At 35.7% G+C, this 22,987-nt stretch overlaps 1 protein-coding gene across 2 annotated transcripts in view; it reads left to right on the top strand.

The window, feature by feature from the left end:
* The window catches only part of Non2 (upstream activation factor subunit spp27 homolog Non2), a 545,408-nt gene extending 523,746 nt beyond the window's left edge, over positions 1-21,662 (top strand). For both annotated transcript variants that reach the window (XM_090392284.1, XM_090392283.1), the window contains one exon: positions 19,601-21,662. In XM_090392284.1, coding sequence (XP_090248410.1) covers positions 19,601-19,668 — 68 coding nt within the window. In that variant the 3' untranslated portion in view covers positions 19,669-21,662. The remainder of the gene's footprint in view (positions 1-19,600) is intronic.
* The last annotated feature ends 1,325 nt before the right edge of the window (positions 21,663-22,987 follow it).

Genomic DNA, 22,987 nt, shown 5'->3' with positions numbered 1-22,987 from the left:
TCTGTTATATACTTTACTGCTTCATTGATAAGTGTTTGGCTGACGGTATCAGCATTAAATTTTGCAAGATGAGAAAAAGTGTTCCAGTCAGTCTGGTCCATTTTCCATATGGGCATCCGTGTAGTTGAACATGGTTCATATGAAGACATTGTACAAAGAACAAGAAAGTGATCGCTTCCGTATATGTTCTCTTCAACATTCCATGTGAGCTTTGGAATAATGGAAGCGGAGCAGATTGTAATATCAATTGCAGACTATGGAAGAGAGTATTGGTCTGTTATTGAAATGGGAGCAGTCATTATTGTCAAGGATTCTCTCAATGATTCAGCCTCGTCTATTTGTGTTGGCTATCCCACAGAGTGGTGACCATTATATCACCCAACAGAAGTAGGGTTATCAAGATAAGTTTCATTAATCTTAGCACTCAGTGGTGCTAAGTTATGTTTAGTGTTAGTGCCTGTGTGCACATATCATTATTGCCTTCCCTGAAGGTAGTAATATAACATTACCAAAATATAGGAAGTATTAATTAAAGTTTCTAATTAACTTAAATATAAAGAGCCAATAGGCTTCACTTCAGCGACCCACCTTTGCTACGAGTTGCCCTAGTTTGTACTACATGCTTTGGCTTATGCTAGTATTCGCCGATACTTTTATAGTTGATTATATTTGGCATGAAACTCTTTGATTCCGATCTTTGAGTTTCTTATTCGGTTTTGAACCAATGTGGGATTTAATTTAATATCCCCTTAATTTAAATAAAGTTTCTAATTAATATTCTAGTATATGTTGTCTTTCCCTAAAATCTGACAGTTACCGTAATAAGAATCCCATGGAGAGGTGAATCGCTACTTCTTCCAGAGCAGTATTAAGTTGGACATGTTGGAAAGGAATATGAATGCCTACTAGGATAGCTACTCCTCCATGAGCAGGACCACCTCCAGTTCTATCCTTGCATACAACAGTGAAATTCCTTAAGGTAGGATCCTCATTGGGTCTTAAGTATGTTTCCTGAAGACAGAAACAAAATCTTGATATCATCAGTATTCTGGCAAAACCCATGACAGTTCCATTGTAAAATTTTCCTGTTGTTTTGGCTTTTATAGACTTGTCTGGTTTTCAGTAGGTTGAGGGCTTACCTTTGTCAGATTTATATTTAATAAATCTCTTCTTCATCCCAATACATCTGATGTGCTAGGGTCAGTTAGCAAGTTTAATTTACTTTCAGTGGATATCAAAGTATTCATTTTTTTTCTTTAGGGATGTCAAGTGGCTTATCTTTAAGTGATATCTTTGCCATGTTTTTTTGACAAGTGGATTCTCATCGAATGGAACCATTTTTGGAGTAAGGCCATAGGTCAAGTGATTGACCTATGGTGCTCAACAGAGAAGCACTCACAGTCATAAAGTTGAAGTATGGTGGAATAGACATGCAAATTTGAGTTGCTGTTGACAGTTTCTTGATTGTTACCTTCTCAACATACAGGGATCTCGGAGCAGGTGTGGTGGTGGCCAACTTTCTTTTTCATCTTTTCTCTTTTGCATGCACAAGAGTAAGCTGGATGATCTCCCTGACATTTGACACGTTTAGCTTTTTTTTTTTTTTCTTTTTGCAGAGAAAGATTTGTTATCCTGCTCTTTACTATCACATTGGGCACAGGTTGTAGACCCATCACAGGCAGTTTGGGCATGCCCATATTTCTGACATTTAAAGGATCTTAACAGATTAGAAATGTAAACTCTAATAGGACAGCTGAAATACCCTGCTTTCACAGATGTTGGATCATCAAGAATACCAAGGAGATCCCATTCTGCTATCACTCCTCTACAGGAATTGCGTGTTTTATGAGATGTTACTGTGATTGATATTCCACCCATTGATGTTGCTCTCAGTAGTTTATCAGAATGTTGCTGACACAATGTTTTCAGAAGGATATTATAGTTTTGGGAAGTCTTGCCAGTCCTTCTAAACATTTTTGAATAAAGAAGGGTGACATTTTCCCTATTGGCTTTTCACCTGTTGCATAGATGATCAAAAACACTGGTACACTTATGGCACATCTTTTGTTTATTTCTTCTATTATCAAATGATGTATATATGCTATCAGTATTGGTAGGATCCTTGTTAGGGCTCATGAAACATTTGAGAATGTGGAATTCATGCTCAAGGGGATTTTTTTTATCGACACCACAGCTCCCCACTTACTGTGGAGCCATGTGTGAATGCCTACTGATCAGCAAGCAAAATTGTGATTGGGAGTGCTATTCCAGGGCACCTGGAATACTAGCACAAAAAACAAGCCTTGGGAGAGAGGCTTGTTTTCCTCAGCCCTGGAAGAGGGAGTGAGAGTCTTAGTGCAACACCGTTGACACTTGCAGGCAAGCCAAATGATTCCTGGTTGGGCCATCCAGATCTGTGTGTACTGCTGAAACAGATACCAAAGTGGCCACACCTTAGACATTGAGTTTCAAAATGTGACAGCAACATTTCTTATCATGTTGCATGCTTGTTTGCAAGACCACAAAAATCAGAACATCTTGGTGAATGCTATAAATTAGAGGCAGTTCAATGAGGCAGAGGGTATCAAAAGCAGTGGCAAATAAGCCAGCATAAACCCTTACAGAAAGTAGAGTAAAATTCTAGATATAACTTAGCTAAATGACTCATGGGAAGATCATACAAGATGAACATCAGGAAATTGGAAAAATACTGTGGTAGCTACTAGAAAATCATATAAATTTAAGAAAGAGTGCTATACAATTAATCGGAAATGGAAAATATCAGTGCCTCCATTACCCAGTTTGGTTTACTGAAGCCTTTTGGTTGTAAAGATCTAGATCAAATCCCACTTAAGACTTTAAGAACCTTTATTGTGATTTCCTCTTCCACTTTAGTTTTTCATCCCACAACAAGGCATTGGCTGGCCATTTGAGAATGCACACAATATACTTAAAATATCATATCATATACACACACATATATATATATATATATATATATATATATATATCTTATTCTTCTTTCAGTGGCATTAACAGGCACATAAGCATCCATAACCTTCCAAGTATCCTTGGATTTCCTAACCATAATATGAGGATAAGGCAGTTACTCCCTATGCTTCCAAGTATTCTTGTCTGTAAATTGCATTTGTTCTATTGGTCATTTGTCTGTTCTGAGGGACAAAAAACCCTCTACCTCCATATGAGACCAGCTAACTCACCTTTAGTCAAAAGAGGCCAGATAAAGGTTCCTCGAGTTTATCATATATATTTAGGCATGGGACTAGCCATTCTTTCTAAAATTGTGGTTCCAAAAGCCACCTATACTTAGAAGCTAGTGAGTTTTAAGGACCTGTAAATACTGGATATTATGATTTATTATTAGATGGTGACATAGTAAATGAATGTAGGGATATTCTGAATGTCTGAAGCTTTAATTTGAATCCTGAATCCCACTCCCAAACGTTTGTAAACCTCTTAGCTTCCTGAGTGGATTATGGATTATATAATCATAAATCTTGCCCTGGAGACTTTGTACTCTTTCAAGCAAAATTTTTAAGCCACTTGCACAAGAAGTTTGACTGCTTTTGGAAAGATATATTTTCTACCTCTGCCACCATACCTACATGTCCGTTTCAGATGAAGAAATTTTCTGTCCATCTTTTAATGAAATGATGACTTTTCACTTCCACCCACTTTATCAGTGACAGGACCAGACTGCGTTATTGCTACAAAGCTTTGGCAGATTCCTTTGCCTGTGTTGCAAGATCTAATTGAACTACTTCTGCTTACCACCATGTCTTTGTTCATTCCAAAGAAAGAAGAGGCATCTGCCCCCCCCCCCCATTACAATCCAATTACAGTTACTCCTTTTCTCTTTTGTGAAGTGTCACCGTAATGTCTTCTATACATCCAACATGATTTTAAGCAGAGCCTTCATACCTGAAAATGGCTGTGCTGAGAATATCTTCATTCCTTCCTCCCTTGTCTTTGAATCCCAGTGCCAACTTTGGCCTCTTCTTATGGCATCCCTGGATTTCAGAAAGTTCTTTGACAGCATCTCCAACAAGAACTTCAAGCACTGTCTCCAGGACAACTGTGCAAGCTTTGGGTGCAAGAGGAACCTCATCATCATCCAGTGTGAGACCACTGCTCTGCTTATTGGAAGCCTGAAATAGCTTGATAAAGTTTAATGTTTGGTCTCTAGAGCAAGGTTTCTAGACTCTGTGATAAAAAAAAAATAATTAAAAAAATGTATAAATGAGTAAAAACAGAGGAAAAAAAATCCTTAGCCCACCCATGATACAAATGTACTATAGGTTTACAGAAACCCTATATGTGTGGGAAACACATTAAAAAAGAAATCCCTAACTGTTTCACTGGATTACAGATCAACATCCATCCCAGCACTTAGGGGTGTATACCAAAGAGATCCTCTGTCTCCTGTTTTCTTCAATTGTGCCATCAATGAGTTTCTTGATAGCATAATTCATATTGGGTACTTGCTTGATACAACCACTGGTAATGCTATAGCATTTGCCAATGATCTTATGCTTATAGCCTCTACTATCTCTACTAGAGAAGGTATGCAGTAACTACTTAACCAAGCAGGCACTTTCTTTCGGGTTTGAAGCCTGAAAAATTGAAAGTTGAGTATGCTTTCTCTCGTCCCCTCAGGCAGAGACAAGAAATTGAAGGTTGAGACCTTTGAGTTTTTCCTGCATGGCATGATGTCCTTATATTCTCTCTGGTTCTGGAGGGGTGAAGATACTCTTCCTTTTTACTGCTCCACTTGAACCTCAACAACAACTCTTAATTCTGAATAACTTTCTTCTTCCAATAGGTTAATCTTTGGTAAAGACTCTCTCTCAGACTGTCACAGATTGATGTAGCTGTTCAATGAGCAATACATTATGTTGGAGGTTTAATGGAATATTTACATCACTAGGAAAGGATTAAAAACTAATTTTAAATTCCACTATTTTGTCATCTTTTGTAATCTCTGAAGATGTCACTGAGACATCTTCAGAGATTACAAATAACTCTTGTAACACACTAAAATGCAACACAATATTAAGTGAAACAAATAGGTGACTCTATTCTTAATGGAAACCTTTCCTTCACTGTATATAGAAAACTTACTCACACAGGCAGATACATTCACAAACTCTCCCGCCACCACCCCTCTCAACAATATGGAATTATTAAAACTCTAACCAATAGAACGCACAATCTTTGTTTCAGTGGAACCTCTGTTTCAACCACATACACAACAACCTTCAATGGCTACAACAATTACAGAATTTTAAAAAAAAATCATTTTCTCCCCATTCCCTGGCCATCTCTTCAGAAGGATTTCAGAAAGGCCATCACTATCCCCCTTACATCCGTGGCATATCAGAAAATAGAGCCTGGTCCTTAAAAATGTACAACGTCTACACGGCTTTTAAGCCCCACTGTAAACTTGCTACCCTTATCCTTTCTACCAAAGATCAGCTCCTTCATCTGTCAGTGCCTGGAGTATATAAAGTATCCTGTTCCTGCAAACTGGCTTACTTTAGACAGACAGGTAGATCAGCAACCATCTATTTAAAAGAACATAAATCATATATCTGCAATCATGAATGTGGTCAATCTGACCTTGCAAACCATCTTTTGGATACAACCCATGGGATCTCCTGGAGAAAAACCACCATACTCCACCATAGTAAATTCAAAAAAGAAAGACTACTTATTGAAACTGTGGCTGCACTCAGAAATCCACTGAATTTAAATAAATACGGTTGCATAAAACTTCCCAAAATTTGGGAAACATTAATTATCAGAGATCCCACTTTACATCCTAGACCACCTACAAATGCACTACCTAGATAGGACTTTAGAGTCACCCATGTGTTTCACTTAGTGTTGTGCTGTATTTGAGTGTGTGTTACAAGAGTTATTTGTAATCCCTGAAGATGTCTCGGTGACACTGAGATGAAATAATGGAAGCATTAAAATTAGTTTATAATCCTTTCCTAGTGATGTAAATATTCCATTAAACCTCCAACATGATGTCCTCCCAGCACTTAAGCCTCAATACATGGACAGCAATACATTCTTGGTTATGTCTTCCTCACGATGTGCCATTAGCAATTTTCCATCTCACTATAAACCATGTTTTGAAATTCCTTGAGTGATAAATGCCTAGATTACATCTAACCAGATTACAGAAATTTTCTCTCTCCACTTCAGAATTATGTCTTACTGACTGTAGAACTTCATCTATTAAGGATGATTATAAATGCACCTCTGGATGGGTGATTGATGATAGAATACTGATTACGATTGCCTGGAGTCAACAATGGAGATGCATTAAAAAAATCTAAACATGTTCCCTCTCAACATGAGTAACTAATGGATGGTATTTTTCCCTGCCTAAATATGAATACATAGACATTATTATTAAGAGAAAGATGCCCACGGAGTCAGGGACTCACTGAAGGAGGCCACGTATCACCTGCACTCACCACTTTCAAAGACTCCATTCCAATCTGGCACTGCTCTGTAAGATAAAAATGTAGCTCTCATCTCCCATTCTCTCCCCACTCTTCATAAAATGAAAAATCCCATCTCTGATCCTTTCAGAAGTTTGTAAGTCTCGATCATATCATCCTTCTTCCTTCTGTTTGCTAGTGTCTGCAGTCCACAAATTTTCAACCAGTCTTGAAAATCTATATTCTGCAATCAGCATCACCACAGAAACCAAGAGACTGGACCTATTCACCATAGGCAGAATGAGTCCTTATTGTTACATATTAAGGTTTGTTTCAACATCGCTGTTATCCTCTGAGTTGTATTTGATGTATGGCCCTTGAACTTCAATTTTCTATATACTAAATTTCCAACATCTCCAGCCTGATCAGTTTCTTCTAGCATAATCCCACCAACATAATATGACACTGAATATCTCATCATGCCAAAGTACACAACTTTGCATTTAGTAACTTTAAACTGAAAGCCATTCCCACACTTCCAGTCTATTCAAACCATTCTGCAAGTACTGCATTCCTGATTACACTGCCTATCTTGACATCATCAGCAACTATCAGTATTTCGTTGTCAAATCCTTTCCAGTGTCATTAATGTTAAGATTGGATAACAGTGGACCAAGAACTGATCCCTGTGGTACACCACTGGTCACCTTAAATTTTGCACACTGACATTCCCCATATACCACTTTTCGATATCTGTCAGTTAGCCATCCTCTTATCCCTGCTAATATTTTATATTGCCAATCCCATATTCGCCAGTTTATCCAACAGTCTTCTATGGTGTATCCATTCCCCTTGTCTAACTGAGTAGTAATACGAAAAATGTGAGCAAGTTTTTGAAACATCACCTTTCTTGAATAAATACATGCTGTGCTTATTGCAAAATATAGATTATCTCTCAACCTATTTCTGTATAAGAGCTCTTACATAAATGATATAGGAAATAACATGAAAGGAAATATTTGGTTGTTTGCTGGTGATGTGAAATTGGGTAGAGTAACAGTTAATCAAAGTGATGTGGAGAGCTTGCAGGACGATTTAAATAGGCTGTTGGTATAGGAAAAAGATAATGGGTGTCAGTTTAATGTTGAGAAATGTAAAGTTATGCATTTTGGTATAAATAGAGTACAAGCTGTGTATCAAATTGATGGCACTGTGCTCCAGGAACTAGAGATTTAGGGGTGGTAGTAGACAGAGAGTTAAAGTTGCTTAAAGGGTTTTATAGGATTGATGCAGGGCAAAATATATCAACGATCTGCTATAGAGGCCAGAACAAGAGGCCATCCCTGGAAGTTGAATAAAGATGTGGTTAGTAGGATTGTGAGGACTAGATTCAGAGAACATATTACTGAGGTATTGAAGAACACATTAATAAGTAGGGATAAGGAAATTGTTATTCCTCTTTATAAGGACTTGATACACCCACATCTGGATTACTATTTGTAGAGGTTGGTTGATAAGAGGAAAGGGGGGGGGGTGAGAAACATTTAAGTTGCTTAAAGGGTTTTATAGGATTGAAGTAGGGGAAAATATTTCAGCACTCTGCTATAGAAGCCAGAACAAGAGGTCATCCCTGGAAGTTGAATAAAGGTGTAGTTAGTTGGATTGTGAGGACTAGATTTTTTGCTTGGAGAGGTGTGAATGGGTGAAATGGGTTGCCAGAGTCTGTTATGAGTGTTTTGTATGTTAATGGATTCAAGGAGAGGTATGATACAATGTGTGGATAGATTGAGTCTCCTGCGATATGTCTTCAGACTTCATGGAGTCTGAAGTGTGTAATGATAATATACGAGCTCTTACTAACTTTTCCAAAATCTTCACCACCATTCCAAATGCTGATAGGTAAATAATTGGGTACATCAGTCTTAGTACCATCCTTGTGCAGTGAGATTATGTTCCTTTGTTCTGATGATCAAATTTATATAGCTTTGTCAAAGGAAGCAGCCAGTTCAGCTGAACACTGTTTTAGCATGCATGCTGATATCCCATTATTCCCTATTACTGAATTCTTATTCAGGTTGTGCAACAGCTCTAGTACCTCCTCCACATACATACATACACCTGAGTGTTTCTTCATTGAGTGAAGAGGCTGAAATGCACTCAATATTGCATACATCAAGTTGTTAGCTTTCATTACTTGAACGATCTCTTCTGCATCTGTCACATACATACCATATACATTCAGTAGGATTATTCTTTCATAACTGTTCTTTCTCCAGTTTTGTTTTCGTATCGGACTTAACTTTCTGTACACCAGTTGTAACTCTTCTTCTAGCTTGCTCCTTATAATTTTCAAAATTGATATTATCCTTTTACGCACAGTATTCCTTCTGTATCATCGTTTTCTTAAAATTTCTTGCTTAATAAGATTACAAATCCATTTCACTACTATTCCCTTCTTAATCTTTGAACGCTGCTCACTGAAATGCACACATTTTAGTGAGCAGAATATCCATAAACTTAGCCACTTCCCAAGTCAGTGCACCATGATCATTGTCATATCTTTAACTAAAACTCCTTCTGACACTAGAATCAGATCTAGAACCCCTTGACCTTGAGTTCCTTCTATCACGTTAAAGTCACCCGTAATGATTACTCATTTCTAACCCTTCATGTTTTTTTGGTAATGCATTTTATCATCATTAGCAATTGATCCACTAGGTCTGTAACAACATCCCCACTATTCATACCAAAAGGTTTCAAACTCACTTCTGCATAGAAAATTGTTACTATTATTGCAATCATAACTTTCTACCCTAACTGGACTCAAATCTTCCAGAATCATTAGTAGCACTTATCCTTCTCTCCTATCCTGTCTATCATTCATAATGGACACTGTACTCTTTACACTCAATACCATTAGTATATCTCTCACAGATAGGCTGGTTTAAATGATGCCTACAGTGGCTCCAATAAGTCCAAACCATGTGAACATAGAGTTGCTTTTTTCCTCATAAATGATTTTTGTAATAATGTACGTTCCTTTCGTTAACATAACTACATAACATGGTTGCTCTTTTGCACAGATTCAAGTGTAGGCTCTCACTCTTATACAAATCCATTCTTCCCTAACACTAACTCCGCACATCCAAATATTTGCAACCATTCTTACTGTACAACCTACACATTGAATTTAATTAAAGATGCCGAGAAATTATATTCTGGGTTTAATCCTTTATCTAAGTGTAAGCAAACAAAGTTTGCACCTGAGCTGTTTTCAGGACATGGCAACTTGTATAAAGAAGCCAATGACTTCACATCACTTGCCTTAGTATCCCATAATGCAAAGCACATATCCTTATGGACATGTATATACTGCTCAAAACAATTGGGGGGGGGGGGGAGTATTTTGGCTTTCTTGTAAATTATAAAGTTATAAAAATAATTTACAAATGTGACACAATTTGTAATAAATATCGATTATTTAAACAATATCTCATCAATTACACCCCATCCATAAGAAATATTATTCATATATAAAGTATCCAGTAGCTATAATTATTTGTAGAAATTTATAATTATCAGATGAAACTAAAATATCCCCTAATTGTTTTGAGCAGTGTATAATGCTATACATTATGGGAAAGGTCACTACCAAGAATAGTTTCGACCTTAATTGAGTTCTCATCAGTGGGAGCCAGACTCAGAAGTGATAACAAGGTTTGAAGTAATGCAGAAGTCATATTTCCATATACTAGTAGTCAGAAGGTGTCTTAACTTATTACTAAAATACTCTAAATTAAAGATAGATGTTGTAAGTTTTTCCACTTGGTTATACTTAAATTAAAGATGCCAAGAAGTTATATTATCGGCTTAATCCTTTATTCAGTTGTAAGCAAACATATGGAAATATGACTTCATTACTTCAACCTTGATGTCATACTTCTGGATCTGGCTCCCACTGATGAGACCTCGATAAAGGTCAAAACTGGTCTGAGTAGTGACCCTTCCCATAATGCATAGCATTATACATATCCATAAGGATAGGCAAGTGATGTGCAGTCATTAGCTTCTTTATACAAGTTGCCTTGTCCTGAAAATAGTTCAGGCACAAATTTTGCTTGCTTACACTTGGATGAAGGATTAAACCAAAAATATAATTTCTTGGCATTTTTAATTTATGGTATAACCAAGTGGAAAAACTTATGTCTATCTCTAATTCAGAGAATTTTAGTAATAAGGTGTGGCACCTTTTGACTACTTGTGTATGGAAATATAACTTCTGCATTACTTCAACTTTGGTATCATTTCTGGTTTGGCTCCCACTGATGAGACCTCAGTAAAGGTTGAAACCAGTCTGAGTAGTGACCTTTTCCATAATGCATAGCATTTTACATGTCCCTAAGGATATGTGCTTTGCATTATGGGATACTAAGACAAGTGATGTGAAGCCATTAGCTTCTTTATACGAGTTGCCGTGTCCTGAAAGTAGTTCAGGTACAAACTTTGTTTGCTTACACTTGGATAAAGGATTAAATCGAGAATATAATATCTTGGCATCTTCAATTTAGGATATAACCAAGTGGAAAAACTTCCATCAAATACACATTCTTAATTCATTTTCTCACTTCTTCCAATAGTCCTTTCATATCCTCCATGATAGTGAATGTATCACCAGCAAAATCATTTGCTCCTACCAAAACTACCATCTCTTTTACTTTTCGTTTCTGCTTTTTTCACTTCCTCTCCAGTCATGCAATCTCAAGTCATCAGAGCATTGATTCTTTTCCTAATTAAATATAATTTAATTGTATATAATTGAAAAGAGGGGTGCTTAAGGGTCAAAGCTGTATAACTGAGAGGAGACCTCCACATAGCCTTTAAAGGAATGCAGAGAACCGACCAGGGCTTCTGACCTAATGTCCAATCCTCACCTTCTCATGATGCACCCTGTTGGGTATCTACCTGGATACTGAACGAACGAGGATGGGCTGGCAATTTGGGATTTAGCCGACCAAATTGTATTCCTATTGGTTAAACCAAAATACAAAATGATGGTAAAACATGACAAAATTTCATGCCGGCTGGGGCGTCGGCCAGTTAAACAAGGCCCCCGTTGTTTTCACCAGGGAACCAGGGCGAACAGCGAAAAGTCAGCTACTGGAACAAATCTGAAAACACACCCCAACTCAACATCACCAGAGTTAAATAAAGATCAGTATTATCAACATAAGAAGCCTGAATGGCAAAGAAATGGAGCTAGCAGAGGAATTAGATAAGTACCAGATCGACATAATAGGGGTGACTGAAACAAAAAACACAAAAACTGGTGAGAACTTTCTGAGCAATAAATACAAAATGTTGCATTCAGGCAATGACAATCAAGGAAAAGAAGGATTAGCCATAGTATTCAACACAAAATACGAGACTAATCTTCTTGAATGGCAGGCAGTCTCAAGTAGAGTGATGTGGGCAAATATGAGAATGGGGAACTGGACAATAAGACTTATTTGTGCCTATGGTCCCACAGAAGGTTATACTAAGGTAGAAGTGGAGGAATTTTTTGATGCTTTAGAAAAAGCAACTGACACAATGAAAAAGGAAAAGTTGGTCCTTGTTGGGGATCTGATAGCAGAATAGGAAATGATTGTCAGACATACAAAAATGTTTTGGGAAAATTTGGAGAAAAGAGCAAAGCTAATAATAATGGCAAATATCTGTTGGATTTCTGCTCAGGACATGGACTGGTTATTACTACCACCATGTTCCAACATAAAAATGTGCACAAGTTCACACGGAGAGAAGAGGCAAGGAATAAGAAAAGTCTCATTGACTATGCTATTGTTGATAGTGATGTTTTCTCTCTGGTGCAGGACACCAGAGTACAGAGGATTTGAAATTGGAAGCGATCACTATTTAGTCTTGAGCAGGATAAAATTGAATTTCATATTGAAAAGAATAACATGTAAGAAAGTTTCAAAGCGAATAAAAGTTGAGAAGCTCTCAGATGTGAACTGTAGACTAAAATACACAAAGATTATTGAAGAAAAAATGAAAGAGTTTGAGAACAGGAACCAAACCTTTGAGATTTGGTGGCAAGCCTTGAAGAAAACCCTGATTGATTCAGCTAGAGAGGCATGTGGTGAAGTTGTCTGCAAGGATAGAAAAATTAGAACTCCATGGTGGACAAGGGAAGTTAAAGAGGCAGTGAAGGAGAAGAAGAAAGCATATCAAAAGTTCCTGGCAAATAAGTCAGCTTGTACTCTTATAGAATACAGAGTAAGGAAGCTAAACAAAAGTCATGGGAGGACTTTTGCAAGAAAATAGAAAATAAATATCAACAAGGTGGCAAAATATTCTGGAGGTTGCTGAAGAAGCTTAGGAATGGAGGAAAGAGTGCTGTAAAAGGAGTTAGAGATGATAAAGGTGAAATGAAAACGGGAGAAAAAGATATCCTTAAGTATGGAGTAATTTCTTTGAAAATTTGCTAAATGAAACAAGCAGTGATGACAGCACATTGATAAAAAACACTGACCAGGCATGCAGTCAGGAATACATATCCATACTTGAAGTAGAAAAAGCCATCAAAGGCTTGAAATGTGGAAAGGCAGCAGGAGTAGATGATATTCGACCAGAAATGCTGAAGTATGGTAGTATAAAAGTCTTACAGTGGCTGCACTGCATAGTTCAGAATGCCTTCACACAGAGGGACAGATTCCCAATGATTGCAGTAGAGCTCTCATAGTACCTATATATAAAAAGGGAAATAAAACTGAATGTGAGAATTACAGAGGTATATCCCTATTGAGTATTCCTGGTAAGATATATGCAAGTATACTTGAGAAACGGTTGAGAAGAATTGTGGAAGAAAAGCTTGGTGAAGAACAAGCTGGATGAAGTTCAAATAGGGGCTGGCAGGATCAGATCTTCACTTTACGACAGATAGTGGAGAAATCATGGGAATATAACAAAGATCTGTATTTAAGTTTTGTCGATTTGGAAAAGGCATATGACAAGGTGTCAGGAGAGAAGCTATTCAATACGTTACAGTTATATGGTGTCAATGGGGCATTATATCAAGCAATACTTAGTCTTTATTTGAGTTGTAAGTCAGCAGTTAGAATTGAAGAAAGTACAGGAAGATGGTTTAATGTTAAATCTGGTGTGAGATAGGGATGTACATTATCCCCTCTGTTATTCATTATCTAAATGGATCAAAAAATTTAAGGAAAGTGGTATCAAAATTGGAGATGTTAATTCAGCTCTTTGCTTTATGCAGACGATGTTATATTTCTAAATTAATCTGCTACAAGTCTGCAAGATTCTCTGACTAAATTGAATAACTGTTGTAGTAGATATGTGAAGGTCAGCAATAAAAAGACAAAGACAATGAAAATAGGCAGAACCATTGAAAAATGTCAACTGGGTTGTGAATGGAGAACCTGTGGAACAGGTAAAACATTTCATCTACTTAGGCACGATTTTTAGTGAAGATGGTAAATTAAATCTAGAAATAGACAACAGAATCAACAAAGCTGGTATGGTAGGAAGTCAATTGAATAAATTCATATGGAATAAGAGAGAAATTAGTCGGAACACTAAATTAACTGTATACAAGACAGTGTTCAAACCAGTTTTAACTTATGGATCTGAGAGCTGGGTCAGAAGTAAAACACTTGACCAAAGACTAGAGACCACAGATATGAGAGTCCTGAGAAAGATTAGAGGCATGAACAGATGGCATCAATGGCAATATCATATTAAAAACGATATTGGGAAAGAACTTGATGTTGTCAGTATCCAGGAATGCATTTGCAGAGCTAATATCAGGTGGTATGGTCATTTAAACAGAGTGGGCAAGGAAAGATTGGCAAAACAAGTGTTCTCTGCCAGGTTGGCAGGAAAACGACCCAGAGGAAGACCAAGATATAGGTGGATTGATACAGTACAAAGTGCTTTAGAGGACAGAAATATAAGATCTGATAATGTTGCAGTCTTGACAAGTAACAGACTGATTTGGAGGAAAATTTTAGATAGAAAGTTAGTAATGATGTAAATTTTTCATGTAGTACTATCATATCTTGTACACCCCTTGAGGGTACATTGCAGGAATTTGATGATGATTGAAAAGAACTGCAGAACAGTTTGCCTCATGTTTCTCCCTGTGATTATTGTACACATGGAGTAGTGAGTGTTATTGAGAATACATTGAAAAATAAATATTGGATAACAATAATAGAACCTCACTATAGGACTAACATTGGGTTGAGGAAGCCTGACCTTGTAGTAAAGAGAGATGAGTTAGCCATTATCCGTGTACAAGCCCTGGGCAACCTCCCGCTACCCTCTATCATGAAAAAGCTGCCTACTCTGCTGAAAATCAAGACTTGGTGTGGCTACTTCAGAAAGAACACCACATCATAACAAAATTAAGCTTTGCAATTGTATCCTTTAAAGGTGTATAATGTCAGCGAAGTTATATAGATTTTCTAAGCATGAGACTCTCTCGCGCTGATTTCAAGAGTATCTTGAAATCAGTCTGAGCATCTTTCAGGCCACACTGCTGCCATAGAGCGCTTATGGAAGACCTTTTGAATCTCCAGGTCTAAAGTTAGATAGTACGAGATATTGTTAAGGACTTGGGTCTCATCTGGTCATACATGTGGGACGAAAGTATGTAGCACTGGTTTTGGTGCAAAGTTAGGAAAATATAAAATTAATACTGAAAAAGAGAACCAAAAGTCTTCACTTCAGTGATGCAAAATTATTCAAATTAAGTTGATATTGAATCCAACATTATTTCAAAGCTGAATAGAGAAACTACAAGAGTTTATAGTTTCAATATTCGGCATGAAACTCTTGTAGTTTCTCTATTCAACTTTGAAATAATGTTGGTTTCAATATCCACTTAATTTGAATAATTAAATAAATAAATAAAAATCCTCAATAAGCAGAATGGTGGTGCTGTTTTCTACCAGCTAAAATTATTTGAAAACATCCATGCGTGCAGTGGGATTTGAACTCACAGCCCGTAGGTTGGAGAGTGAACACAATATCCACTTGGATATCCAGGATGGCATTTAAAATAAAATAAAAAAAAAAAAGGTTAAATAACATACCAGTTACAAAAGACTACTATAGAAAAAAAATGGCGATTTCGACCTTCGGTACTGAATATAGAAAAACCTGTCAGAAATCGAAAAAGGCAAGCAGATTAGATGATAACCAGCTAGATAAAGATAGTGGTGATAAATCATGAAAATATAACAGGAATTTATATTTAACTTCTCTTAGAGTCATACGATCAAGTGCCATGAAAAAAAAATTTTTCAAACCACTAGTTATGTGAATGAAAACATCATACATAGCAATATACAGGGTGTCAGGTTACTCCCGAAATATTTTAATAATTTATAAAAATCAGAAAAATTGATATATTAGAGTATGGTTTGCACGAAAGTGAATTGCAAGGAGGGGGATTTTTTTGGGCAAGGAGAAAAAATTTAGTTCAGTTTTTCACTAATAGAGGGTGCTGTACCACTGATAGCTTGTAATGAATGCATACAAATTCCTGGTCATTGGGGCAAACAGAATTATTTTTGTGAAAAGAAAAATTTGTTGCTGTGATAGTTACATTGGTGGATAAGGCATTGTTAGTGAAGTTGCTTTATGTAAGTGGGGAATCAGTAGTGGAAGCTTTACGAAAGTTTCAAACACAGAAATGAATAAAGAAAGGTCGAGGTTCTATCACTCTTGCCAGACTACAGTCTCTAATACGACATTTCGAGGAAAGTGAAAATTTGTCACTTCACCCTTGCAGCGGCAGACCAGTGTTACCCAAAGTCCATACAGCATCATGGTATTGCAAATGAATACCCTAATAGCACAATCAACAAGCGTGGTATTGTAAGGTGTAAGAAGTGCACAGGAAACTGCAAGAATCACAGTCATATCGAAAATGTTCGTATTCTGCATCCTTCATGGTGTGTTAAAACTGTATCCATATACGCTGCAATCTCTTCACCAGCTGTTACCAAGTGATACTACTAAGAGGGAAGAATTCGCAGTGTGGGCTTTGACAAAAGTTGCAGACGATCTCAAGTCATCAATGCTCTGATGACTTGAGAGCCAAGTACAACAATCTTCTAGACAGAAGAAGCATTTTTCATTGCATGGGACAGTTAATACACATATGCAATGAAAAATGTTCTTAAAAGGGATAGATATAGTGGTGCTGGAGTCATTGTGTGGGAATGCATTATGCGTAATGGAAGCACTGAGCTACAAGTACTGGAAAAAAAGGGATTATAACTGGTGAACAATATTGCAACAAAGTTCTTCAACATCGTGTTTGATTAATCAGGGGTGCTGTAGGGAAATTCATTTTTATGGATGACAATGCCACACTACTGTACACAACCAGTGCAGATACTTGTGAAAACAGAGGATATTAATCAAATCAAGTGGCCAGCACACTCTCCCAGATCTTGGCCCCACAGAACATGTTTGGATGCAATAGAGATATCAAAATTCCTCTTCAGAAAACAAGGCCTTATCATCCTTGCTCTGAAAGAGTGGGTCAGTTTGTCCCAAGAACTCCTGAATCACTTAACACTGCCAAATGGTACACCAAATGTACACCGTTGTGAGAGCTGCATCATAGTTTGAGTTAGACATATTCCATACTGAGTGTCTCTCCACATAGTTTTCTGTAAGCACTTTACATTAATTCCTTAACTACATCCATAGGAAATTTGTCATTTTTGCCAAAGATGTATTGCATTTTAATTTGTACAAAATTTATAACACATTTTTTGTGTAATATAATTTATTAGTATTTACCTTGATGGACCTGTGATTTCAGTCAGGATTTCTCCATGACTGCAGGTCATAAAGAGTCCAGCTATTCCTGTCTTGGGCCTTTCTTCTCCATTTTCTTCCAACTTTCTTAATCATTGGGTCTTCCCGCCTTAAGGCTGGTCTTCCAGGTTTCCTTTTGGTATCTCTCGGATACCAGTTTGTAACTCTGACTGTCCATCTGTTGTCTCTCATTCTAGCGAGATGTCCTGCCCATCTTCTTTTGCTGTTGTAGATTGCTTTTATTATATCTGTGAGTCCAGACTTCTTCCTGATTTCTCTGTGTCTTACATGGTCTATTTTGTTTATCTTGCACATTCTTCTTTCTATTGCACGTAGAGTTGTTGTTGTTATTAAGCTTTGTTCTTCTTTTAAAGTTGTGTTCCATGTTTCACTGCCATAAGTTAATGCTGGTATGATGTGACTATTGAAAAGATGGGCTCTTATTTCTATATCTATGTTTTGGTTTGTAATTGTTGATTTTATTTTGTTGAAGGCTATCCAAGCAGCTCTTTTTCTCCTTGCTATTTCATTTGTTATATCATTATTCATTTTCTGGACTGGCTGAGGTAGATGTATTCTTCAACTTTTTCAATGGCGTTGATATTCTAGAGTGATTGTATGATCTTTACAGTATTTGTTGTTTTTCATCCATCTTGTTTTGTCCGGATGTATTTCCAATCCAATTTTTTGGCAGTTTTGGCTTATGTTATTCAGCATTGATTCTAAGAGTTTGGGTGAGTGAGATATTAATACCACATCATCGGTGAATAATAGTATATTTAACATTTCACCATCAATGTTTATTCCATCTTTCATGTAAATTTTTCGAATGATGCTGTCCATAGTAGATGTGAAGAGATTAGGTGATAAGACATTACCCTAACATACTCCTCTACTTAAGTTAATTTTAATCGGGTGATTTCAAAGGGTGATATTTGCTGTGCCTTCTTTGTAGATATCTTTTATGAGTTGGGCGTATGCTTTTTCTACGCCTTGTTCTGTTAAAGCTTGGGATACTGCGTTATGCTCAACAGTGTCAAATGCCTTTTTAAAATCGATAAAAAGAAGACAAAGTGGAATCTGGTTTATTTATTGGTATACTGGCAATAAATTCATGTTCACATGTATTCACGAAAATTTTTTCATATTTTTTATTTTTTTTTCTTATATTGAGCCCATACATGAGAGGTTGGCTGATCAACCTGCAGTACATCAGTACTGTATGTGGGTTGGAAAAGGAACTTGTTTACATTTGATTTAAAAGACTGTATATTGTATTCCTTGAGGAAGACTGTTCCACAATACTGTAGTAGCAGGGATGAAGAAAGAGGAAAAGAAATTGAAACTTGTTCTGTGGGTTTCAAGGTGCACTATGAAGGGATGTTGAGCAGCAACTGCACGTGTTCCAACGAGCTAAATACTAAGTGCTTGATGCTATTTCAGATGAGCATATATTGCAGAAACTAAACGTCAGTGCAAAAGTGGGAGGAGTGAGTTAGTAAGAGATATGTCATTAATAAGTCTAATTGCTCTCCTTTGGATTGAGTCAAGCATTTTGAGGGAGCACTTAGGAGCCCCACTCCAAATCTGAGAGCAGTATTCAATAGCTGGGCTGATTTGTATAAGGATTTCCTCTCTCATTGTTCTTAAAACCTTATCCACAATTTTCCCAATGATTTCAGACTGTATTCCTTCTATTCATACAACAAATCTTGCAGTGAACTTAAATTGTACATATTTGGTCTGATGTATTAAAATAAAGAACTTTTATTATTAAAAGACCAGAAGATAAATGATAAAATATACAAAGAGCCAACAAGTTTCACTAGCCACTGTCTAGCATTTTCAAGGCTGAACTGGTGTGAAAACAAATGCATTAAGTTACATTTAAAACATAACACTTTAGTAACTGTTAGGCCATTACATTTGATCATTCTGATCTTGCAGTGCTCAAACCTGAGCTTTTGAGATCCATCTGATTACATCTTTCCCCTGATTAAATTTTCACTTTGTTATATCTCTCATTTAAATGATAATTTTCATATTGATCTTTGAAGCTGTTTGAGTTTGTAGCCAATTATTTATTTAAAATTTATTATTATATGGATATAATAGATTAAAATATTGCCTTCATAAGATAGTTTGGGATTCATTGATTTAAGTAAGTTGGGAAACAATGTATTGATAACCACTTCAGTTTATTGACAAGAAACTTGTGATAGACCATCAAGGGCATTGTTTATTTATTATATATGTATTTATTACAGGTACAAGGAGAGTGCGGATGTTCGGCATGATGAAGCATCTTAAAAATCACATCAAAGATCCAAAATGAAAATTGCTACATATTTTTTGCTGTATGCAAACAATTTCTAAGGAAGAAAGGAAAAGAAGACAGGAAAAGATAGTGGTTGCCAATGTTATCTAGTATTAATATAATAATTAATACATCCTCTCCTAAGTTAAATAAATAGCTATATTATGTTCTCTCTATGGTTGTTTCTCATTTTATCATGTTTCATTTGAATATGGTATTTTTTTACTTATTTATAATTCTTCACCCCCCCTTTAGTTCTCTCTTTCTGGGTGTGCACGTGCATTCCATTATTCAGTAAAACTATTTTAGAGAATACTATTCATCATTATTATAAAAATTTTAATCAAAAATTGTTTCAGTAAGTGGATCTCTTGTAATTTGTTTTCACTTCAGGATAAAATTTGAAGATATAATAGTTTTAATAATATTGTATGAGGTTAATAATCATGAAGAAACCCATTTTTTTAAATAAATACCAGCTTATTTCAGGGAAAGAAAGAAAAAAATGAAAGAATGCATACAAGATATAGCAAAGCAGTTAATTTACTTAATATCTCCTTATCCCCCGTCGCCGTCGCCAAAAAAGAGAGAGAGAATCTTCCACAAGCTGGTTGTCTGCAACACCTTGTTTCATGCATGAATGGGAATGTGGAATATTCTATTCAGCATCCTTTGCAAACACCAACTAAACAGATATCTAATGAGATGAAGTGACTATTATATGATGTCTCAGAAATGTATATTTTTTTGAACATTTCATGGTTACGGCTAATGCTTTTCAGATATGTATAATCATGTTAACCATTTAGAAATCAAAATTTCTTTTTTTGCAAACGGCAGCAGTGAAAAGGAAATTAAATGAATCAATAAATGCCTGACCAGGCTAAGTTTTAAAATTTCAAAGTTTCTCCATTGTAGGGATGACATCCTCACTTTGATAATTACAATTAACATTTATTCCTAACAATTAGATTTACTGCTTTATTACATCTTTTTATACTTCTTTCTGAAATGAAGCTTTGGTTGCTTGCCATTATGCTCTCATGCCTTGCTCTAAATATTATTTAAAATTTGTTATATTACAGTAAAGCCACTTTACTGTGGCTTTGCTATAATGCATTTCTAGGTATAGTTAGTTAATTCATTTATTTGAAAAAAAGTAATCCAATAGGAAAAGAAGAATCACATCAGCTAATAAAACAGATAATAAGAATCTCTCGAGCACACATATAACAAAAGTGTTTATATTAAGTTTTTTGAGGCATTTAAAGAGTTTTTTAAAAAAAAAATGGTTAGTCATTATCATTTCATAAACTTGCATGAGTTACTCTGCAGCAGTTAAAATTTAAATATTTTAGCAATATTATTAACAAATCATGTCTATCATGCTTGAAAGATTTAACATAAAAAACATGTAGTAATTTCATTTAATTATATGATTTGCTTTAATTATGTTGGAGATGTGATAATCTAATTTCTATTGTATACTCATAAAAGCAATACAATATAAGTACATTATGTTTGATATTTAAAAGTTCTTTGCATATATACATAATATACTCCACTACACATCATATACATCTTTTATTTTAATACCAGTGGTGGATCTTTGTGGGAAGAGGATAGGAAACTCTTCTGACAGTACTTTCAAATTTTTTAATAAGTTTTTGTTGTATATAGATTTCCTAATAACATGCATGAAAATTTTATCAAGACGCTACTCCATTCTGATAAGTTTTCATTAGGTCAACCTAATGAAAACTTATCAGAATCAGCCAGTAGTAGTTTTTATGTTATCCATAACACTGAAAGTTGGTTAATTGTTTCTTCTAGATTTAAACATTCCTCCTGCTCATTGCAAATATATGAATTTTGTGTGTTTTATTTAAATAAATAATAGCAAAAAAAGAGTTAAATTGTACTCTATAGTTAAATATATATAATGGATGCTGAATATCTGAATTATTGTATTCTGTCAAATTAATTTGATATAAATTGTAAATTTTATTGAAGTTGACATTTTAAAAAAATGCTGTGTGTGTGTGTGTGTGTGAGAGAGAGAGAGAGAGATACCCATTTTTTAGATTTCTGAGTGTTGCATTCATAATTTGAAATTTCTCTTTGCATGCATACTTTGGAGTATACACTTTTTAATATTCATTGATTCAAAGATATTAATGGAGCAAAGCTGCTTGCTGGAGATTAATTAGTTAACACAGATATGAATATGGAGATAAATGAGTTTTAACAGATGTGGATATGGAAATAAATTGGATTTAACAGACAACAATTAAAATTCTTTAAGGAGTAATTAGATGACGGTCAATTCTGTAACACTCTTTAGAAAATACATGCTAAAAACAAAAGTACTATAAGCAGAATTTTTTTTTATTATTATTTTGCATATTCCATACAAGTGGATATTACATTAGCCAGCAGTATCTTTTATATCATCATCAAGAAACACAGGGTCTCCGTAGCTCAGTCATTATAGATGAAGCCCTTTGGTCGGAAAGACCTGGGTTTGATTCTCATCAGTGACATGAGGAACCATTATCTGGTCGCTTTCGACGAAAGGTAACCAGTCTCATACAGAGGTAGGAGTTTTTTTTCACCCGGAAACTCGTGTTTTTTGCAAACCAGCCCCGTGAACAGTCGCATCTACAGATGTAGGACACACCAGGAGGCATAGGGCTAACCACCTTATTCTCGTTACAGTTGTGGTTGCAAGAATAATAAAGCCTCGACACCGTAAAAAGTAAAAGCGGAAGGATTAAGAAGAAGAAGAAGATCAAGGAACACAAAGATTCATCTTGTAATTTTGCTCTTTTCAGTCAGTGGGGTACATTCAGTGAAAAGAGCAAAGTGCTGATTTTTTACATCCCACTCATATACCAGTGGTGAAATCTGATTGATTATAATTACAATGATTTTGGTTATCATCCAGACTTAGAAATATGATGTTTTTGAAAATACATATTTGTATCTTATTGCTTCTTAACACAGTCAGTTTTTAACGTTATTTGTCCACTGCAATCCTATGCATAAAAACATAAACATTCCAAAACATTTTTAAATGATTCATTTTAGATATTTCACATTAATTGTTATCATCAATAGATAACCATATGGAATCAAAAAAGATAAATAATGGGAAGTCTTCACCTCCCATGATGAAATCCTTTTAACTCTTCAAACAATGAAGAATTTGAATTGCCAATTTTGCAGATGCTGGATTTTGCATCATCTGTAAACACCTACATAACCCTCTCTTAGTATTGTCAACATACAAGGTAAACAATGCCTTAAAATGATCCAAACTTTTAGGCAGTGCATT

The sequence above is a fragment of the Typopeltis vanoorti genome, chromosome 5 (genome assembly GCF_054136105.1).
Source record: "Typopeltis vanoorti isolate ZY-2024b chromosome 5, IOZ_Tvanoo_1.0, whole genome shotgun sequence".
NCBI lineage: Eukaryota > Metazoa > Arthropoda > Arachnida > Uropygi > Thelyphonidae > Typopeltis > Typopeltis vanoorti.
The sequence above is the reverse complement of the archived record's forward strand: the minus strand, read 5'-3'. Positions and strand labels throughout refer to the sequence as shown.